The sequence below is a fragment of the Ursus arctos genome, unplaced genomic scaffold (genome assembly GCF_023065955.2).
Source record: "Ursus arctos isolate Adak ecotype North America unplaced genomic scaffold, UrsArc2.0 scaffold_2, whole genome shotgun sequence".
NCBI lineage: Eukaryota > Metazoa > Chordata > Mammalia > Carnivora > Ursidae > Ursus > Ursus arctos.
In genome coordinates this window covers 21,939,841-21,961,736 of record NW_026622874.1, presented here as the reverse complement: position 1 = coordinate 21,961,736, position 21,896 = coordinate 21,939,841, and the positions used below count along the sequence as shown (strand labels likewise).

The 21,896-nt window shown below is 41.1% G+C and overlaps 1 protein-coding gene across 1 annotated transcript in view; it reads right to left on the bottom strand.

The window, feature by feature from the left end:
- The window catches only part of NIBAN1 (niban apoptosis regulator 1), a 143,550-nt gene that overhangs the window by 56,951 nt on the left and 64,703 nt on the right, over positions 1-21,896 (bottom strand). Inside the window, exon 5 of the mRNA XM_057314944.1 lies at positions 18,949-19,116. Coding sequence (XP_057170927.1) covers positions 18,949-19,116 — 168 coding nt within the window. The remainder of the gene's footprint in view (positions 1-18,948; positions 19,117-21,896) is intronic.

Here is a 21,896-nt window from a genome sequence, read left to right as displayed (position 1 = left end):
ATAAGCCATAAGTACTGCATTCTATCCAGAAGAAAGACTAAACAGGAATGACAGCAAATGATGAGGAACAAGAGAAAAAGTTGCAAAGTTGAGGCACCTTTGGAGAAACAGAAAATAAACAAAAAACTGCATGGGTATTTAAATAAGAAAGCTGAGTCTTGCAAGGAAAATGTCTTTGCTGTTAATACAAGTAAACTGGACCCTCTTCCAAAACATGCTGAGTAGCTTTGTTAACTATTGTTATCCTTTCTAGACCCTTCTTCAAATAATGACCCCTGTCCTATGCTCTTTTGCTCAGTTAAAAAATCTGAAAATGTGTACATGTTTACTATACCCCAGGCCTGTTGCTAGAAGCAATAGGAGATGGATACTGGCCTGGCCTCTAGGAGCTTCTAGTTTTAGGAGTAAGACAAGTAAACGGTCAATGATGATACAATGTGGTTGGTACTGTGTTGGAAGGAGGAACAGAGAGGAAAGAAGGAAGGATAGATGATTGCACAGACAGAAGGAAATCAGACAAGCTTTCATCTAACCCTGACAAATAAAGGAAGTCTTTCCAGGGGAAATGACATAAACCAACGCCTTCAGAAAATTGAACTAAGGATCCCGAAGTGAGTTACTGGCACAGGATTTATTTCTAAGGCAGAAAGAAGCAAAGGGGAGTAAAAATAGTGTTGTAATTATAGGATATGTCCTTTGGAGAAAAACTGAGAAGACAAGAAATATAATTTCAAGAATATAATGTGTAACAGTCCATTTAGCCCCAATTGTTAGCTCTTTATTATAATATTTCAATTTCCATTCCCTTCTCTTCCGTTGAAGAGAAAATTCACATTTCCAGGAACATCTTAATGAGACCATAGGAGACTTAGATTCTTGACCTGGTAAAAGGATAAATGGTATGAGCAGAGTGGTACTGTATTCATTGAAAACCACCAAATATGGGAGTGCCTGCATGACTCAGTCAGTGGAGCATGCGATTCTTGGTCTCAGGGTTTGTGAGTTCAAGCCCCATGTTGGGTGTAGAGATTACTTAAAGTAAAAAATCTTTTAGGGGCGCCTGGGTGGCACAGCGGTTAAGCGTCTGCCTTCGGCTCAGGGCGTGATCCTGGCATTATGGGATCGGGCCCCACATCAGGCTCCTCCGCTAGGAGCCTGCTTCTTCCTCTCCCACTCCCCCTGCTTGTGTTCCCTCTCTCGCTGGCTGTCTCTCTCTGTCAAATAAATAAATAAAATCTTAAAAAAAAAAAAATCTTTTAAAAATTAAAAAATTACAAAAATAAAACCCCACCAAACATGGAACTAGAAGTCAGAAGAGAAACCAGACATGGAAAATGTTTAAACCACCTTCCCAGTCCAATGGCCACTCAATCATCTATAGTGGGAATTTTCCTATACTTCATCACAACGAAACTGAACCATAAATATCAATCAATCTATAATAACATTAATGATATTTAGAACTTTCTGGCAATCCTAAGAACATTTGGCCTTCAAGGTATCTATAGAAGAAATAATGTAAGTTTCGCATTTGTTTCAGCCAACCAGAATTCAATATTTCTTTTCCATTCTATTGTTGTTTATCCATCAGCACACAAGTGGGTAAATTGGTTCATTTTAAAGACAAACACAAACTCTGATGAGCTGATTCTGCACAAAAGACATGAAGCACAGTGCCTATACGGATGCAGTGACATCTGTGAAGCCAGCCAGGAAGCCGGCGTGTAGCCCCCAATACACACAGCACAGCACAGCACATACACACATACACACACAATACACATGTAAAAAGTGGCCCAAATGCAATACTGAATACCCTTAATGAATGGTCTTGTTGCAAAATTCTGCGGTTCGTGACTAGGGCATACAGTGCCAGGAAGTACAGCTCATTCTGTGTATGTCAAGCTTCCTCTGACAAGAAATGCTAGACAGATGCAAACTACCTATGGTGTTGGCAAGAATGACTCATTGGCATTGCCTAAAGGAGTCTACAGCTTTGCTGGAAGGCTTTTGGTTCTCAAAACTTGAAAATATATCTAATCTGATGTCTTAAAGAGTGGTGAAGAAAAGAAGAGGGGAGACCTTTAACTATTATCCTCCTCCCAAGGGACTGAAGGAGGAAAGGACAATAGTTAAGATGTGTTATAGGATCGCATCTAGCCTGATTAGCTGTGTTCTCTGGAACAGAGACACTTCAGGTTGGGCAAGAGTTGGCTTGAAGTGAGATGGAATGAAGTAAAATGATGTTCCTGCTCTACTTTTCAGTTGTTATTCCATCTGTCCTTGAAAGTTAGGAGAAAACAATTCCCCAAACTCTCTGCTATCGATGAAATGGGTTAGCCTTACAACCCAAATCTTGTTTACAGACAGTGGCTGTTTAGTTTTAGTGTGCTCCCTGCCCACCCACCTCCTTGTCCAGTATCTAAGACAATGTTCTGGATATGGTAGACACTTAATAAAGGTTCTTTTGTTCTAAGTTTTGCCTCTCTCATCACTTAAGGTGTCATTTATCCCTGACATACACGCACAAAACTAGAAGAAAAATGATTGTCATTAATCTAAGGCAGTTGGGCAGTCTGGGCAGTCCTCTAATTTCTGTAGAAAGCTGGAGAAGGAACAGGCAAGTACAAAAGAAGAGAAGTCTCAGTTCTTTTCTTTGCTGGTACTTGCATAACCCATGCCCTGATCCCGCACGGGAAAGGGAACTCAGGAGGGAGTAGCCTGAAAGTGGAGGTTATGATGTCATTGCTCCTTTCCAACTTCCTTCCTTTCACCTCCCTTTTTTGAGCCCCTTAAAATACGAACATCCCCCTAACAATCAGATGGTGGTCACTTGAAGCATAATTTGTGGTCTCCACAAGAAAACGCTAAAAAAATCAGGTCAAGTCAGGACTTCCCCCCGAGCAATAGCCAATACAGAAATCCAACCAGCATAAGAAAATGCTGAAAGGAAAAAAAAAAAAAAAAAAGAAAGAAAGAAAGAAAAAGACTAAGTACTTAAAACATAAAGAGATGGTAATACATAAGTACCATGAATTTTCAATCCCACCCCTGCAACATACCCCACAAAATTATTCTCAGCTGTATTTTTATACAAGCCAAGAAAATTGACTTTGGAGAGCATTTTTACAGTACACAATTTACCACAGGAAAACCCATCTGGGTTAAGGCACAACTTCATGTTGAAAAGCAGAGAAAAGATTTAACTTCTGCACCTCAATTGCTACCTTAATTTCAATAAATGTACAGCAGCTCACTTCCCTCTCAGATAGATATTACAAGATTAAACATGCTGGTGTCAAGTTCAGTAAGAAGAGACTAACCTGAACTCCTGTGGACCTGAATAAGGAATTGGATTAGATTTTTCTTATAGCAGCTAGTCAAATAATGGATGAACAATAGGTGCTTAATAAGTGCTTGCCAACTGAGAAACCACATGGTACGGTAGGTTAGATGGATCATGAGCTTTGGAGTCACACTGCCTGGGTTTAAAGCCTTATATTAATCACAGCTGTCTTCCCAGCCAGAATCCTCATCTATAAAATGGGGATGATAAAAATAATAGTGCCAACCTCACAAGAGAGCTGTGAGGATTAAATGAGTTAATACTGTGGTTTTGCAAGTATGGTCACCAGACCAGGAATATCAGCATCAGCATCACCGGAGAACATGTTAGAAATGCAAATTCTTAGGACCCAACCCAGACCTAATGATTCAGAAACTGGGGATGGGGTCCAGCAATTTGTGTTTTTCAGAACGAGCCAGGGATCCTAAGAGGGTTGAGGAAAATTTTTTCCTCCCCTACAGTAGTCAGAAGAAGAGGACACAGGCAGAAGGGGAGAGACATATTTCATCTTATTAGAGGAGATCGTCCCCACACACATACTCAAGGTACAGCTTGCTGGAGTGAGCTTTTATGTATAATTAGATAATGTAGTAGGAAAGATAAAGGCTCACATTAGAAATGCAAAACTCAGGGGGCGCCTGGATGGCTCAGTCATTAAGCATCTACCTTAGGCTCAGGGTGTGATCCCGGTGTTATGGAATCGAGCCCCATATCAGGCTCCTCTGCTGGGAGCCTGATTCTTCCTCTCCTACTCTCCCTGCTTGTGTTCCCTCTCTCTCTGGCTGTCTCTCTCTGTCAAATAAATGAATAAAAAATCTTAAAAAAAAAAAAAAAGAAGAAGTCTGGACTTCCTTTAAAAAAAAAAAAAGGAAATGCAAAACTCAGTAAATAAATAAAATATTTCTCAGTTGTACTTGCTATTAGATTTAAGATCATTTTCAAAAAGGAAGTTGTGGTACCCTAACTACAATGTTATAAATGGCTTGATTTTATCATATAATTGTTAAACACATTGTGGCCATGCACTACTTTTAAACTGTTTTATTGAATCCCACTTCAAACAATGATTTTGTATTATAAAAATCCTAACTCCCTACCAGGAATGTGACTTAAGAAAAAATAAAAATTAAATTGCTTAAAGAAAAATGTGTTACATTTGAGAGGAAGACCCTAGGCAGCCACTATTCTCTAACTTTGAAGGGATGCTGATTAAAATACAGATTTCTGGGCTTCCCGCCTCAGAATTCTAATTTAGTAGGTCTGTGGTAAAGCCAGGGAATCTGAAATTTTAACAGCCTCCTCACCCCACCCTGATTCCATAATCATTCAGAGCAAGTGGTTGACAGATCTCACTTTGAAAAACATTGTTGGGGCACCTGGATGGCCCAGTCGGTTGAACGTCCCACTCTTGGTTTCAGCTCAGGTCATGATCTCAGGGTTATGCGATCAAGCCCCACATGGAGCCTGGTGTCTCACTGAGCCCCACATTGAGCCCTGCGTTGAGCCGTATGTCTGGCTTTGCATTCAGCACGGATGTCTGCTTGAGATTCTTTCCCCTCCTCCTTCTCCCTCCCTCTCTGTTGCTCTCCCTGTTCCCACCCTTTCTCTCTCTCAAATAAATAAATAAAATCTTGAAAAATACTGTTAAATTCTTTGTCTATGGATAACCTTAAATAAGTAAGAGCTTCTGACTAAGCAAAGTTTTCAGAGAACTGAGGCTGAATCCTTTATATAAGGGAAAGGCTTGAATGGTATTTAATGAAAAGCTTTCTAAAATGTATTCTTCCTTTCTCTATCGTCTTACGCATTGCATACAGAGTAGAATTTAACCTTGAATTTAATCTCTTGACTGAGATTTCTTTATTATTACCGTTATGGCTGGTATGGGCTATAATTGCAGAGAGCATTCAACACAGAGTTGACTGAAACACTGGTTCCTAACATGGCCCTGAAACTTGAAAATTTTCTGAAGGTCAGCTTTAGCTTTTGAGTCTTTCCCCCCCCCCCCCCCCGAGGGCAAGGTGGCCGGTGTGCAGCTGCCAGACCTCAAGGGCAATGCCACGTGGTTGCAAAATGAACGTGTGCTTAAAAGACAGAAGCAGCCTTTGTAAAACTGCTATTAGGGATAATTTCCTTTTCAACACCATTTAAATTTTATCTGTGGGCGTCCAGCACTACGGTAGGCTCTGTACTTCAACCAGTCCTCTCCGTGAAAAAAAAAAATGCTGCATAAATTACACTGTGAATAATATTTTTAAATACCTTGATGAGCTGGCAGTAAAGGAAGAAATGTTCAAATTCATATGTTGAAATTTTGATCCTCAGTACCTCAGAAAGTGCCCTTCGTTGGAATTAAGGTTATCGTGGATGTAGCTAGTTAAGATGAGGTCGTTCTGGAAGAGCTTGAGCTCCTAACCCAAGATGACTGGTGTCCTTATAAAGAGGGGAAATTTGGACATAGGCATGCCCAGAGGGACCATGCCATGTGAAGATGAGGGCAGAGATAGGAGTGATGTTTCTATAAGGCAAGGAGAGAAGCCCGGAACAGATACTTCTGTCACAGCCCATAGAAGGAGCTAACCCTGCCAACACCATCTTGCTTCTAGAAATGTGAGACAAAAAATGTATGGTGCTTGAGCCACCTGGTCAGTGGTAATTGTTATAGCAGCCCTAGCGAACTAATACAAAACCCCAAAATGTAAGCCAAGCCTTGAAGCTAGCTTTCACTTTAGAAAAGTGAAGGCATCACAGACCCAATGCCTTTACCACCTTAAGTTGATGACCTTATGCTACCCTTTACGTCGTCTCCCAGGAGGCTGAGTACCAGAATCAAAGTCCCAATCCATATAAGGTGCTAAATTAAAGTGCAGAAACCACCCATATATAAATGGGTTTAGACCATTACAAGGAAAATTGCCTGTCTCAAACCTTGGCACTGAGTAAAGGAGATAAATACTTCCCTTGAGAAATAATATTCACAAGCATGTTCCCACAACCTTTATGGCCTAAATGCACATTAACTGAGTGGTCCAAATATCTGGCAGTGCCCTCTAGCATCTGGTAAGAAGAAACACAAATCCTCTCTGGAGGAATTCACTTTCAACTGGCCTCAACGAAATACGAGCTTATATGAAAAATCACAAAGTATAGCAGTTAATAAGGTACCATGAGAGAGAAGAAGCAGAAATAAGAAATAGCAGAATTCAACCCACAAACATCTCAGATATTGGAATTAGCAACACAGAATATAAAATAGTCAGTTTAACATGTTTTTAAAATAGAAGGAATTGACAGTGTGAGTAAAGAGTAAGAGATGATTTCAAATGACTGCTCAGATTAGAAAAAGAACAGAAATAATCACTAGAAATGGAAAAAATATGACAATTAAAAGCAAAACTCAATGAGTGTAGCAGGAGATTAAATATAGCTGAGTAGAGAGATCTATAGAAACTGTTCAGGAAGAAACAGGAAAAAAAAAGATGAAAAATATAAAAGGTTAGGGGATGAAGAAGATAGAGTAAGAATATATAATATGAATCTAATCAGATTTCCCAAAGGAGAAGAGACCGAACAAGGGAGCAAAAGAGATAATGGCTGTGAATCTTCCAAAATTGATTAAATAATAACCTAAAAATTCAGAAAAACAACAAATCTCAAGCATTCTAAATAAATAGGAACTCCACAGCTATGACACATTTTTGTGACACTGGAGAATACCGGAGACAAAGAAAATAGGTGTGTGTGTGTTTTTAAAGTGAGAAGTACATCAAATTACTTTCAAAAGAACAACAAATTTCTCAACTTCAATGATGAAAGCCAAAAGACAGTGGAATCAAATATTCAATATAGTGACAGAAAATGACTGTCAGCCCAGAATTTCATACGTGGTGAACTATCTTTTGTGAACAAGGATGAGATAAAGACATTTTCTGATAAACAGAAACTGGAAATTCTACAGGATGCAGTTCAGGAAGAAAGAAAATCCTCCCGGATGGAAGGTCTGAGATGCAAGATGAAATTGTGAGCAAAGAGAGGTAAAGATGTAGTAAACATTAAAACTGCATAAAACAGCAATAATAATACCTCGGAGGGTTACAATGAAAAGATTTCATTGAAATTCAAGTCAAAGAGAACCTGTAAATGGTAGTGGGGAAATGTTATAGGAGTTAGCATTCTAAGTTATCTGTATTTTTTTGGCAGAAAGTTAAGGATGTTGATTAATGTTTGAGAAGTTATGCAGGCTAACAAGACAGAAACAGAATATGCACATTTCTATTGCACAGTGGTAATAATCAATTTGGAAGAAGGCAAGAACGTAGAGGAAAGGAAACAGAAAAGGTGGAATGTACAGAAAACACAAAATATGAGAGATTTAAAACCAAAATATGAGTAATCATAGTAGATGCCAGCAAACTAAATGCTCCATTTAAAAGATTGTCAGATGTTTTTATTAAACGGATATTCTGCGCAAGCCCTGAAAAAAGAATGTTAGTGTTGCTACCTTAAAATCAAACAGAACAGACTTGAAGGCAAATAGCATTAATAGAGATAAAATGGGTCTTTTCATAATGATAAACGATTCAATTCACAGGAAGATAAAACAATTTTAAACAAGTATCCATCTAGTAACATGGATATGTTATAAAATATGTAACAAAATATAATTCAACAATTAATAGAAATGAAAAAAGTCTATCATCATAGTGGCAGATTTTAACAGACCCCTCTTTGGTAAGGGATAAATTTAGCATAATAAAAAACAATCAATCAGTAAACATAAAACAGACTGGAATGACACAAAGACACACTTAAATTAATAGACACATACATATACAAGTATTCAAGGAGATTTTAGGCTGCAGACCCCCTCCCCCACTAGACCCCATAAAGGGCCATAAAGCAAGGTGCAACGCATTTTAAAGGTTATAATATAGACCATATTTTTGTCTACAATGCAGTTAAGCTAGAAACCAATAATAAGTACACAATATATATTTGGAAATTAAGAAATACAGTTCTAAGTAACTCATAAGGTAAAGAAAAAATAATACTGGAAATTAGAAAATATTTAAATCTGATCATGAAAATTGCTGCAAAAATGATAATGAAAAATACTACACATCCAAACTTGTGGGATTAAGCTAAAACAATATCCAGAGGGAAATTTAAAGCATTTACGCTTATATTAGAGCAGAAGAAAGGGTGATGATTAGTGAGTATATTAGTTTTTCTATTGCTATAATAACAAATTACTCTAAAAGCCAACAACTTACAACCGTGGTACTTATTTATCCTTTTTCATAGTTTTTGTGGGTCAGGAACTCGAAAGCCCTATGGCTGGGTGGTTCTGGCTTGAGGTGTTTCTTGAGGTAGCAGTCACATCCTTGGCCAAAACTATAATCATCTGAGGGCTTGACTACAACAGAAGCACCCACGTGGCTGGCATGTTGGTGTTGGCTGTTGGCAGGAAGGCTCAGTTTCTCTCCACATGGCCCTCCATAGAGGGCTGCCATGTGTTCTCACTAGGTGGTGGCTAGCTGCTCCCAAGTGAGTGATCCAAAAGAGAAAAAGCCAGGCAGAAGCTATTCTTTTTGTGACCTATTCTTGAAACTCCACATATTACTTCTGCCATCTTCTATTTGTAAGAAGTGAGTCACCAAGTCTGGCCCATATTTAAGAGAAGGAAAATTAGGTTTCATTTTTCTGAAGGAAACAGTGTCAAAGAATTTGCAACCAATTTAAAACAATCACAGTGAGCTAAGTATCTACCTAGAGAGATGAAAGGGGGGAAAAAACAAACCAGCAAAATCAAGCCCGAGGAACTAGAAGAAAGGCAATTAGAAAGATAACATCAGATATTCACATAATAGAAAACAAATATGGAATAGTCTGCCAAATCCAAGTTTGGTTTTTTGAAAAAGTTGACAAAGTTGACAAACTTCCAGTGAAACTGACCAAGAAAAAAACGAGAAGAGATACAGAATAACAACATTAGAAATAAAAAAGGAACAACTACAGACCCCACAGACAACATATGGGAAATCGAGAATATATTATTAATAAGAGGATATTATGCATAACTATATGCCACTAAATTTTAAAACATAAATAAAATGGATAAAACTGAATAATCCTATAACAGTTTAAAAACCCAAGTCAGTAATTTAAAAATTTCCCTCAAAAAGAGCACCAACCTAAGATGGGTTTACAGACAAGCTCCATCAAATATCAGAAATACAAGTAGTTCCAGTGTTACACAAATAATTTCAGATTATAGAAAAGGAAAAAAGAGGGGGGGGGAAACTCCATCGTAATTCCTTTTAAGAGACAGGAACAACCTTGATGGCAAAATCTAAAAATGTCATTGCAAAATTACAGGCCAAATGCACTCAACACAGATGTGAATACTCCCTGAGATATTCGCAAACCAAATCAGAATTAATTTCTATAAACCGGCAACAAACAGAAAGTGTTCATAGCAGCACTATTCAGAATAAATAACGGAAACAACCCAAATGCCTATCAACAGTAAAATGGATATTAGAAATTATGGTCTATTAATACAATGGAATATTTATTTTGGAACGATATTCAATGAAATACAGCTATAAGCAAAAACACTGGTGAATCACTGGAGTAAAAGATTGAAAAGGGAGGTCATGAAAGAAGGCACGTAATACAGTTCCATAGGATAAAGTCTAAAAGCATGCAGAATGATTAAACACTCATGATAAAGCTATGAAGAAAAGCAAAATACGAAATCCGGAATGGTGTTCTCTTAAAGGGAAAAGAGGGCAATAGGATGAGGGAGGGGCACATAAGAACTAACACGGTGACAGTAATGTTCTTTAAACCTTCTACATACTTCATATGCATTCTTTTATAGCCACTCAATATTTAATTTTTAAAACCTCAAACCAACTAAAAGAATGAATAACAGAGAGCTCCCAGCATGGTTCTCTTCCATCTTACACGTTCTAAAGTTGTTCACAGTGCAGGAAGGAGGACAGCGGCTCACCATTCCATGACAAGAGGTGAGACTTTTCTCTAAGCCCTCCTGAACGCAGATTTTTAAAAAGAAATCTAGGAACATATGCCAAATGGAGTTCTTTCATAACATTGACTCTGCAACCACATATTAAAACAGTCATCTCATTTGCTGTATCATTTCAATCTTACCATATTCCATCCACCAGTAAAAAAACCAACAGAAGCATGCAAACAAAAACCATGAAAGTTAGTCAAGTTTTTGCCAAAGTCGGTCATAATAACATCAAAAACTGTCCAGGAACTTTGGAGTTTATCCAATCAAAATAACACAGGCAAATAACTTTGCTTGAATTGATTTCAACTCTCTGTTTGTTTAATCTTCTTTATTATTGTTCCAATTTGTCACCCTTAACTACCACAAGAGCACAACTTTTAGACCTCCATCCCAAAATACCTACTTGGTTCATTGGAAGTAGAAAGGGGGAGGGGTGGCAAGAATCGGTGGTTTCACTGAAGTGACAGCCTGTGTGGGACAGGCCCAAAAGAAGTATTCAGCAGTGGTTCCATGGCAACAGAGCTTTAGGCAACAAACGGACGGAAGCCTACATTTGTAGGTACTCTGTGGTGATAAATGCTAAATGACTGAGAGAAAACACTTCTATTGACTCTAGTCTCTGATGTAGACATGTTCTTTCAAGATCAACTCTTTTTTTTTTTTTTTAAGATTTTATTTATTTATTCGACAGGATAGAGACAGCCAGCGAGAGAGGGAACACAAGCAGGGGGAGTGGGAGAGGAAGAAGCAGGCTCATAGCGGAGGAGCCTGATGTGGGGCTCGATCCCAGAACGCCGGGATCACGCCCTGAGCTGAAGGCAGACGCTTAACCGCTGTGCCACCCAGGCGCCCCTCAAGATCAACTCTTAAACTGTTTTGAGAGCTTTGAGTAATTTAAGTATATCCAGAAGTATAAATAATATGAATAAAACCTGTTTAGATCTATTATTTTGGCTTTTCAGCTTTCTTCAGGTACAACTGACATATAAAATTATAAGATGTCTAGAATGTGCACCTTGGTGATTATATATATAGATTATATATAATGAAGTCATATATATAAAATAATTACATATATATGGAAATATTCCCCCATTTTTAATTAACACATCTATCATTTCATGTATTTATCTTTTGGTGGGCAGGGGTAGATTAGAACACTTAAAATTCTACTTTTTTTAGCAAATTTCAATGATACGATACAGTGCTATCAACTACAGTCACCATGTTTTACATTAGATCCTTAGACCTTATTCATCTGACAGCTGAAAGTCTGTACACTTTTACCAACCTCTATTTCCCCGACCCCCCGGCCCTGGCAACCACTCTTCTACTCTGTTTCTGTGAGTTTGACTTTTTTTTTTTTTTTTTTGGATTTCACATATAAGTGATGCCATGTGGTATTTGTCTTTCTCTGTCTGACTTATTTTAGATCTATTATTTTTAGACTATTCCAATGTAAGTCTTCACAAGCACCATAATTTTCCTTTACAAATCAGTTTTTATTTAAACAGTATAAAATCATATGTAGCTTGCATTTTATCATACACAAAATTTAACCAGTAAACAAGCTACATTGCCAAATATTTTATCTTCAGAGCATAGCTAGCTAAAAGACACAGTCATGTTTAGCAGGTGGGCAAAATATCGAGTTAAATTCAAGACAGTGACGCTTATCAAGAAACCAGACATAACCCAGGTCTCAGATGACCTTAAGTGAACAGCTCTGAGTTTGCGTCACTTTGGGTCATGCAAATGTATCACAGAAGTAGTCTGATTTAATAGTATTGTGTTTTAAGTGACCAAGAGATGAAAGAGTCTTCTAAAAAGTAGTGCTGAAAGATGATAGATGTCAAGGACTAGGTGTCAGAACAAATAGTCCTCTAACACTAACCAGCTATGACCTTGGGCACGTGAGTCACCATTTGAGCCTTTATCATAAATGAACCCTGAGGGGTTGGAATAGGTGGCCACTAAAGGTCCCTTCCAAAGTTAACTTTTTATGAACAGTAAGCAAGCGTCGGAAAGGGGGACGTGATAACTCCTTAAGAAAAAATGGCACAGTCACAAAGGGACAGAGAGAAATGTTTATAACTTGTAGAGCATTAACTGTGTGAGGCAAAGAGCACACACTAAAATCAAGAGGAAGGTAGTCTCCAAGCAGAGAGAATCCTTGTAAAGAATTTTGTTTGGGACAGTCCTGTGAAAACTGGAAACTGGTATCTAGTGACTGACTAAACAATAATTTGGCAAGGATTTTTCTTTATAGTGCATAGAGGTTTTTGTGCATTGCAACAAAAGTACACTGCAGAATGCTTTTTAGAAGTAAAAGCATGCAAAGAGACGTTTATAAAAACTGTACTTTTATTTATCTATGTCCAGCAGAACATTCTTTTGTAATAAAACATCCGAAAGAGCCCAAGCATAGTTAGAATTTTCTGACTCATAGATAGGTATGTCTATAAATGTAGCATGTGCCACAAATTCCTAAGTATGCTTTCAGATATAAGAGCATGAAACACATTGTATATTTTCAGTTAAACTTGATTGATGTTCACATCAGAACAGTCCTTCAAGTAATGGACGTGTTTCACAGGTGGTGATGGGCTGTCGAGATCTGCTTCAAGTAGAAGTTAGTGAAAATAGATCTGAGATCTAAACACATCATGTGCAAATAAACACACACCAAAGAGGGTTTGCTCTAGCTACTTGAATCAGAAGATCCTTTTCTGTTTTAAAATCCAGTTTAATTCAGCAACATTTATTGAACACCTAAAATGTGCAAGTGTCAAAACCAAATCTAATAAAGGCGTTTGATTTGACATGGGATTTCTGGGATAAGAGCTCCAAGCATACAACCCTGACAGCAAACGATTCTAAAGTTTAATCACTGTGACAGCTTCACAGTCAGCCTGACTCACTCCATCACAGGCACCCTTGGATGCCATTATTGTCATAAGTGATTGAACAGCCCAACTCGAAACAGACGTTTGCAAAGCATCTTTACATAATTTTGTTCTTCTCTCCAAAATCCTCTGGGCTCTTCTTTCATACTATCTTTTCAACCCAGGTGCCCTCATGCCATGGGATATTTTACTGTCCATTCTTCCTTAGTGTACATGATGACGGGGACGCCGGCATTTGTTCAATGGCAGTCCTGGCTGTCCTTCAAGCTAGCACACGACCATCCAACACAACGTGGCCAGCATTCCACCTTCTTACCAGAATCACCAGGCATGAAGCAGTGGCTGTCTTCTAGCATCCGACTCTTTTGTTCCTCAAACCCTTTAGGTGCTGTACTGACAGATCCTTTCCTCACCCATGTCACTGTGTTTATGAAGTAGGCCAGGCCACATTTACAATGATTATCTCTCAAACTGCGCTTCAATTCTGAGATCAGCTTTACTCTAGCAGTAAGTTATTAATTCACAAATGTCCTTGAGCCATTTTATGAAACACAAGATACTTGTCTGAGCACTGCAGGGGGATACAAAGGGTGACATACGATTTCCCTTGAGGGGCTTGAAATAGAGGAAGAGAAATAGGACAAGTAGACATGAAAATCAATAACGTAAGGCAGACCGTGGAGAGTTTCCCATCAGTGGGACAGATAACAGGTGCTGGAGAAGTTAACCCTGGGGTCTTCACGGCAGGGGTCAGACCGAAGCTGATTCTTAAAGGAGGAGCAAGACAGAATTTAAATAGGTGGAAGGGAGGAGTGGGTATTGGAGGTGTATGCAAAGCCAAAGGTGTCCGAGTAACCCTCCTATTCAAAGAAGGCGGGAGGCGTAGGACAGCAAGGTTGGGAGAAAGGAGGCCTGTGCTTGAGAATACCGTAAATCAGGCACAGCCAATCTCCTTGGAATGAAATGTTTCATCTTTGTGACAACGGTAGTGCCACTGAAGGATTTGAATAAAAAATTGTGCTTACAGATGATTTATCTGACTGTTACATGTAGAAGGAGGTGGCAGTAATTGGAAAAAATAAGATCAACTAAAAGCCTCTGGGAATGTTTTTTTTATGAGTCCCAAAGCAGGCTGGTAGCAGCGAACTTGAAATAAAACACAGAAGAGACACTGCCAATTAAGGAGGTATCTGTATGAAGAGGGTGAGTCAGAGGGAGTAACAGTCACTGAATTTCACAAAGGTTCTATGTTCCTGACAAGCATGCTGCCTAAAAGTTCAATAGTAAAATCACAGATCCATGTCGTGAATGAGTAAGTTAGCACTTACCAGACATAAAAGCACCGACTCATCTTCCTTAAATGTTTGCAGATTTTATATACAAACATCTTTAAGCTGCACCAACATACGTGTTCTATGCTTTTTCACACATGAGTGTATTTGTAACTGCCAACGATGGAGGTAGAGAGATTCACAGAGCCTTTACCTGGCAGCAGGCCCTCGGACAATTGCTGGGAATGGGGACCCATAGAAAAAACCATTTGCCCTTGAGGGGCTCGCAAACTACAGCCTTCCTACAAAGCCAGCCAAAGCTTAACTGCGGCCCGCAGGCTGCTGACTTCCCACTTGGGTCTCCCCTCCAGAGGGCCCTCCCATCTCCAGCCCTGTCCACGCGTCTGTCTACGAGACTTCGTCACCTGGATGTTCACGGACTTCTCCAACTCAACGTCTACAACAGCGCCCACATCATCTTTTCTTGGCACCTGCTCCTCTTCACGCAAGATTCCTGTCTCAGAGAAAGGCAGCAGCCGGGAATCCTCCCACTGCCTCACTCTCCACACTATCTAACCTCAAGTTCTGTTCATTCTACTTCCTGGCTCTCTCACTTATCCAGCCACCTCTCACCATCTCCATTATCAGCTCTCTGGTGCACACTCCCACCCCCTGGTACCCGCCAAAGCTTCCTCAGTGGCCTCCTGGCGTCCCAGCATGCTACCCTCCCATCCTTGGCCCACACAGCAGCCTTAGAAAGTGTGACCTTTCTGAAATGAATAGATGACTGAGTCGCTTATCTGCTTAAAACCTTTTAATAGTTTCCTGTTGCTGTTAAAATAAAGTGCAAATCCCTTAATACCCATTGCAAAGCCCTTTATAGCTCGGATCCTGCCCATCTCCCCATCCCCACTTGGCTCCTCTCTCCTCTCTAAGCACCAGCCATGCAAAATTCTTTCAGTTTCCCTAATGATCCATGCTCTGACTCTCTTCCTGGCCCCCACATATCCTATTCTTCCTGCCAGAAACACTTTCCCCCCATCCTGCAAATTCCTATGCCAAGGAATGATTACTCTGAGCTGAAAAGACAGACTTGTGTTCATAATGATCATTATTCCATGTTGCATATGTACAACTCTCTATATTTATTAAAAGTTTTATTTATGTCCCTGTAACTACAATGACCAGATTTTTCAAACTAAAATTCTAAAGAATAAGACTGAATTTTGGACAACAGGTTTATCTTGAAATACCTTGGCATTATATAACTCCCATTTTATAACACTGGACATTTAGAACCCTGGCCTTCCCTCACTGGGGCAGGGATTGCAGTGTGATTCCAAAAGGACAGAGGACAGCAGTTGCTGTAGGCACATATCACGTAATGGGCTTGACATTTAGTCCAGTGTGTTGGAATAGGATGTTCTGCTAAATAGTTGTGGAATTTTTTTATGCCTGCTCAATGAAGAAGTGCCAAAACCAAACCAAACCAAAACACACACACACACACACACACACACACACACACACACACACACATCCCTTTATGTATCTTAGGAGTGTAAATAATCTTTGAGGTGCCCAGAAGCAGCTCCCTCTCTTGAAGGAAGAAGGAGCAGAGAGCCATCTACTTGCCTTAACCTGCCCCAGGACATAGCCTTATTGTCCAAGAACAGAGTGCAATCAGGCCCTTTGTTGGGGTTAAATAGGAAACACATGCACCCCATGAGGAGGAATAGAAGTGGCTATGGATTCAGAATGAATGGATAAGCATACCCGGACTAATTTGAACCCAGAACTCCTGGGGCAAGTGGGCCAAGTTATGGTGGGATTTGAGCCTGAAGAGAGGTATCCTAGGAACCCCCAGTGACAGACATCCTTGGTGGAACTTACCACAAAGGCAAGGAAATGATCTTCCCTCAAAGATTCCTTGAGGGCATCATGTTAAGTAAAATATGTCACAGAAAGACAAATACTGTATGATCTCACTTCCATTGGGAATCTAAAAAAAACCCCTAAAAATCTCAAAGTCATAGAAACAGGGATCAGATTGGTGGCTGCCAGAGGCAGGAGGTAGGGAGTGGGGATATGGGATGAAGGTGGTCAAAGGTATAAACTTCCAGTTATAAAATAAATAAATTCTGGGATGTCACATACAGCATGGTGACTATAGTTAACAATACTGTATTGCATATTTGAAAATCACTAAGAGAGTAGATCTTGAAGGTTCTCATCATGAGAAAAAAATTGTAATTCTACCAGGCGATGGATATTAACTACACTTATTGTGGTGACCATTTTACGATATATACGTACAACAAATTAGTTATGTGACATAGCTTTGACTGATATAATTATATCTCAACAAAACTGAAAAGACCCCCAAGGACTTGTGAGTGAGTGGCCTGGCATCAGCTGCTGGGATATGCTAGTACTCAACAGATGTGGGTTGTGGCTTGAGGGCCACTGGAGCAGGGACAGCAGGCTGACAGCCCTACTCTATTTTCCTGAGCCCTAATTTTACACCTATTTCTAGACTCGTCTGGTAATTATGGGGAAAAAGTCATGGTTCACTGTTCATAAACGTCTTACAGGTTTACTCAACATCATACAACGAATACCCGGTAGAGGTAGAAATAACGCAGGTGAGTCAGTAAAGACGGGTGGTACAGTGTGCCGTCAGAAACGCAGAAAGACAGGCGGCAAGGGAAGGACCCGAGGCGGTCAAGGACTGTTCCTTACAATGTTTTGACGGTCTTTGGTTCTGCCTGGAGCTACTGGAAGTTACACCACATCCCATCAAGTCTGCGTAAAGCCGCAGTGAGGAAAAGTGGTTTCTGGACAGAGGAATGTGACATAAAGTGAGAGCAACGTGACCAGACCTCATTATCTTAGTGCTTTTGATAACACTGGAGAGCGGAGTAAGGTTCTGAATTGACTGAAATCTTCCATAAATGGAATCTGAATGCAGCCTACATAACATCCAGAAACTCCCCAGGGAATTTCCTATTATGTACATGGAAGGAGGAATGAAGCAAGTCCCATCTGGCTAGGCAGAGAACATTCTCTGCTTAGGGAAACTTCATGGTTCTTGTGTTTAGTGCCAACGGCATGTCCGTACTAGACCCAGGCCCTGCACACAGAGGTGTGAGTGTACTGAAAAATGAGCTAGACGGAACAGGCAATACTGGGCAATTCTTTGTGTCTAGAACATCCAAACCACAAGGCAGGATATTAATAAGTGTATCATTTTTATAAAGTCCCTAACTAGTTACGAGCCAATGTTATGACCCATGTTACCCAGAGTTGCTATAGCAAAACAGAGTGACATTATATTTTCTCATGAGCTTCCTATCGATACACAAGCTAAAATCAAGAACAGATCGACACACATCACTTAGCGACTCCTGCTCTTTGGGACTGACATTCTCAGGGAAACCTCAGAAGTTTAAAGATACAGTGACATTAGCCTTATTAGGAAAAAAAGGCACTGATGGGGAAGGTGACTCCCCTCACATGTCACCTGCTCAAAGAGGCCTCCTCTGACAAGCCTAAAGTCCTGAACTCCATTCTTCGCCATGTAGTCACTTCTAGTTACCCCGCGACACGTTAACTTTGAGAACTATCAAGTTATCTCGTGTTGTCCCTCATTCTGTTTGAATGAAGACTCAGAGAGAGGGACTTTGCGTGGTTCCTTACTCTGTTCCTAATACCTACCGAGGCAGGCACAGAGTGAGCCCTCAGTGATATTTGACTAACCACTGCCTTTCCAAAGAACAAAGAGCTTAATCTTCGGTACCCGAAAACTTGGTGGATTCCAGAAAAACCAGCATTCACGTCAATTCATCAAAACCTCCCATACTGCAATGAAAAACTTGTTAGAAAAGCAACATGGGGCTCCACCAGAGACCCAGTGAATGAGAACACCTGAGGGTGGGGGCCCCCAAAATTCCGGGTTCAAGAAGTTCGCCCAGTGATGTTAGGTACCATAAAGTGTTGCACAAGTCATTCAGAAATAAAGGTGAGGAAACAAACCAAGAAATGTCATAAGGACTAACTTTGCCAGGGACGGCTGGCACGTTCTTGCTGTCGTTTCCATAAGAAACATCAAGAAAAAGGAAGAGGGTGGATTATGCACAGAACGATACGCATGAGTATGGCTCACACCTGCCGTGGGGTAATGCCCCACATTGTTTCTCGGAGGCCTCCCAGACCTAACCCGACAAGCGGAGCGTGACCTCGCTCCTGCCTACGAACTCCTGCTTCACGGCGCTTCCCCTCCTTCCAAGGGCAGCCCTTTCTAGAACCGTTCTTCAGGCGACTGACCAGGCCCCCTGAGCAAAGCAGCCCCGCGGGGCGTGTGGGGGCGCCAGGTCCTACCGTGGTTCACGTGTCTGATGCAGTCGCTCAGGAGCGCGCTGAACTTCCTCTGGTCGGCGGCCTCGTGGAAGCAGAAGTAGCCGTGTCTGAGGAACGGCTGCCACAGGTACACCGGGAACTCCTTGGGCAGGACCACGAAGGGCTGAGCGGTCTCCTTCTCACTGGAGGCTGAGGCAATGTGGAAAGCACAAAGACATTTTAAAACGTGCGCCTTTTATGTGAAATACTTATTTCAGGCCGTGAGGGCAGCTAGCTCTTTGGGGACAGGCCATGGGACAGAAAGGTGAGATGAGGTGTCTTCCCAGGATGGTGGGAAATGGCGGTTCAGGCTCCTCTCACTCACTCCCTCCACAGGTAACTGTCTCACTCCAGCAGGTGGCCTCGCTCCCTCCCTGACAGGGGACAGCCAAGGCCACCAGACAGCATCTTTCTCAACTTCCTCATATCAGGGATCCGAAACAGAGTCTGGGTGTCCCCGCTGGCCCTCTTCAGGCTCACCGTCCCATCCCTGGAGACACCCGTTCCAGCGGGCCGCTCTCTGCCTTACGTCCCCCCCCACTCCTCCCTGTCGCTACCAACCCAACGCTTGCTTTTTCCTGCCTCAGTCTGGTTCCTGTGCCACCAGTCCCGAAACCCGATGGCTGAGGTCACTGATGTTGTCCTAACTGCCAAACTGTGGCTTCTTCTTCATTACCTAAGCCCTTTCCCCCCCATTATCTAAGACGTTTAACCCGATCTGAAGCATCTTTTGCTGCTAACTACCCCTTCTTGAAAACAGTCTCTCCCTTTGACCTGTAGGATCACCTCTCTCCTGGTATCCTTTGTGCTTTTTAAAAATTGTTTCTTCCTGGTCAGCTTTGTCGGTTCCTCTGCCCCTTCTCTCCATCCCCAAGTGAAGTGTTGGTGTTCATCCTGTTCTGTCCATTTTGACTAGTCTCTGCTCTCCTTTGGCGTGGTCATCCATTCCGTGATATGGAATGTTGTTTCTGCAGGTCCTATTACGGCTTCCTCTAGTCTTTCCACCATACTTTCTCCTAGAAGATTCTCATTCATCCTTCAAAAGTCAGTTCAAAAGCTGCTGCTCTGGGGTGCCTCTGTTGGCACCTCCCCATGCCCCTAGGGACAGGGTTGGGTGCTCCCTACCTTCTTCTCCCTAAATATTGTAGAGATCGGTTTTCATGTTTGGCACTGACAGGCAGGGTGGAGGGCACAGAGTGAGATGAGCTCCCCACTGGTTCTCATGCAGTTCTCCTCTCCAGGAAGCAGGACCAGTGCCCTGGAGCTCTAAGAGGATGGAAACCGCGCCTTACATACCTTTGTATGCTCATCCCTTAGCACAGCCATAGAACCGAGTAGATATAAAAAGCTTTAAACGATGGACTTTTACCACTTACGTCAAAATCAATCCTAAGAAACTCATGTCAAACCAGGCTACTATTCAGATCCCTACCTAAATTTTATTCCCTTCCATGCATTCCAGATACATAATGTTATGCTTGGCTAAATGATCCCCAGCTTCTTAGCTCTGTGCTCTCTACTTACATAAAATGGGCACCATCGCAGGGAAGGGAAGGACAAAAGGACCCTCTCAGAGGCCACTGAAAGCACTAGACATATCCAACGATGGATCAGAGCCACATGGGAGACTCCAGAACAGAGCCTTGCTACTGGCAAATTAATAAATCAAGATTTGATAAATAAAAAATAGATTTCCTGGGGGCATATACGGGACTCTGTTTCAATGTCTTGAAATCTGAAGGTAACAAAGTAGAATGCACTAGAAACACAAACTTTGGCGCACTCAGTACCTCACAAACTACCTAGCACATAATACAAGAATGAATCACTGTATAAATGAACAAATGAATGAATCAGTGATTAAATTCGGTAGCACAGACCTCTAATTTTAACGCATTATCTGATGAGGGAGCAGAAGCAAGCTGAGGATCAAGCAAACTGCCCCCCCCGCCCCCATTCCTCAGGTAGTCCTAGCTGCCCCAAACCTAAGGGAAGGGAAAAAACAGACAGTAAACTGACAGAGCTCACAGTCCTGCAGGACGAGAGTCTCCATCAGGTTACCAATGTCTCAGTGATTTACAAGGAAAAAGCATTCTTATCAACAGCCTAAATTCCAGAGACCCATAACTCAATTTCCTGGAGCCCTAACATCACCCTCTCTTCCATGAGTGATGTGGGAAACTGAGGCAGAAGGGAACGTAAAACTGAGGGCTTCAGAGGGGAGGGGGGTGGGGGAATGGGACAGGCCGGTGATGGGTAGTAAGGAGGGCACGTATTGCATGGTGCACTGGGTGTTATACGCAACTAATGAATCATGGAACTTTACATCAGAAACCAGGGATGTACTGTGTGGTGACTAACATAATATAATAAAAAAAATTTAAAAAAATAATAAAATAAAAAATAAATAAGAGGAAATAATAAAGATAAACCAGAAATTGAGGTAAAAAACAAAGAAAAAATGTAGAATAAATAAAACAAACAAAAAAAGGGAACGTAAACAAAATTAAATTTATTTACGACCCGCAGTCCATTGACAAGGACCTGAGATGGGCAGAGTATAACATTCCTCCAGGAAGCTTCCAACTGTCTTAATGTTAATGCCTTACTAGAAGGAAAAACAGTGTTAGCTTGACAATAGCCAGGCCTCCAGTATCCTGAAGTCTTCTTTAGCATGTGAAAGTCCTTTTGGACACCTCCCTTTGTCCTTAAGTCCCCCACCTCCCAAGTATATAATCAGCCATTCCTCACAACCCCAGGGCAGCAGCTCTTTCTGCCCACCGGCGGCCATCCTCACTCTTTAATAAAGTCACCTTGTTACACCAAAGAGGTCTCAAGAATTCTTTCTTGGCCGTTGGCTCCAGACTTCACCAACATTCCAAAACTACAGCATTATCGATTTTCCCCTTCTTTCTTGGTTATAAAATCCC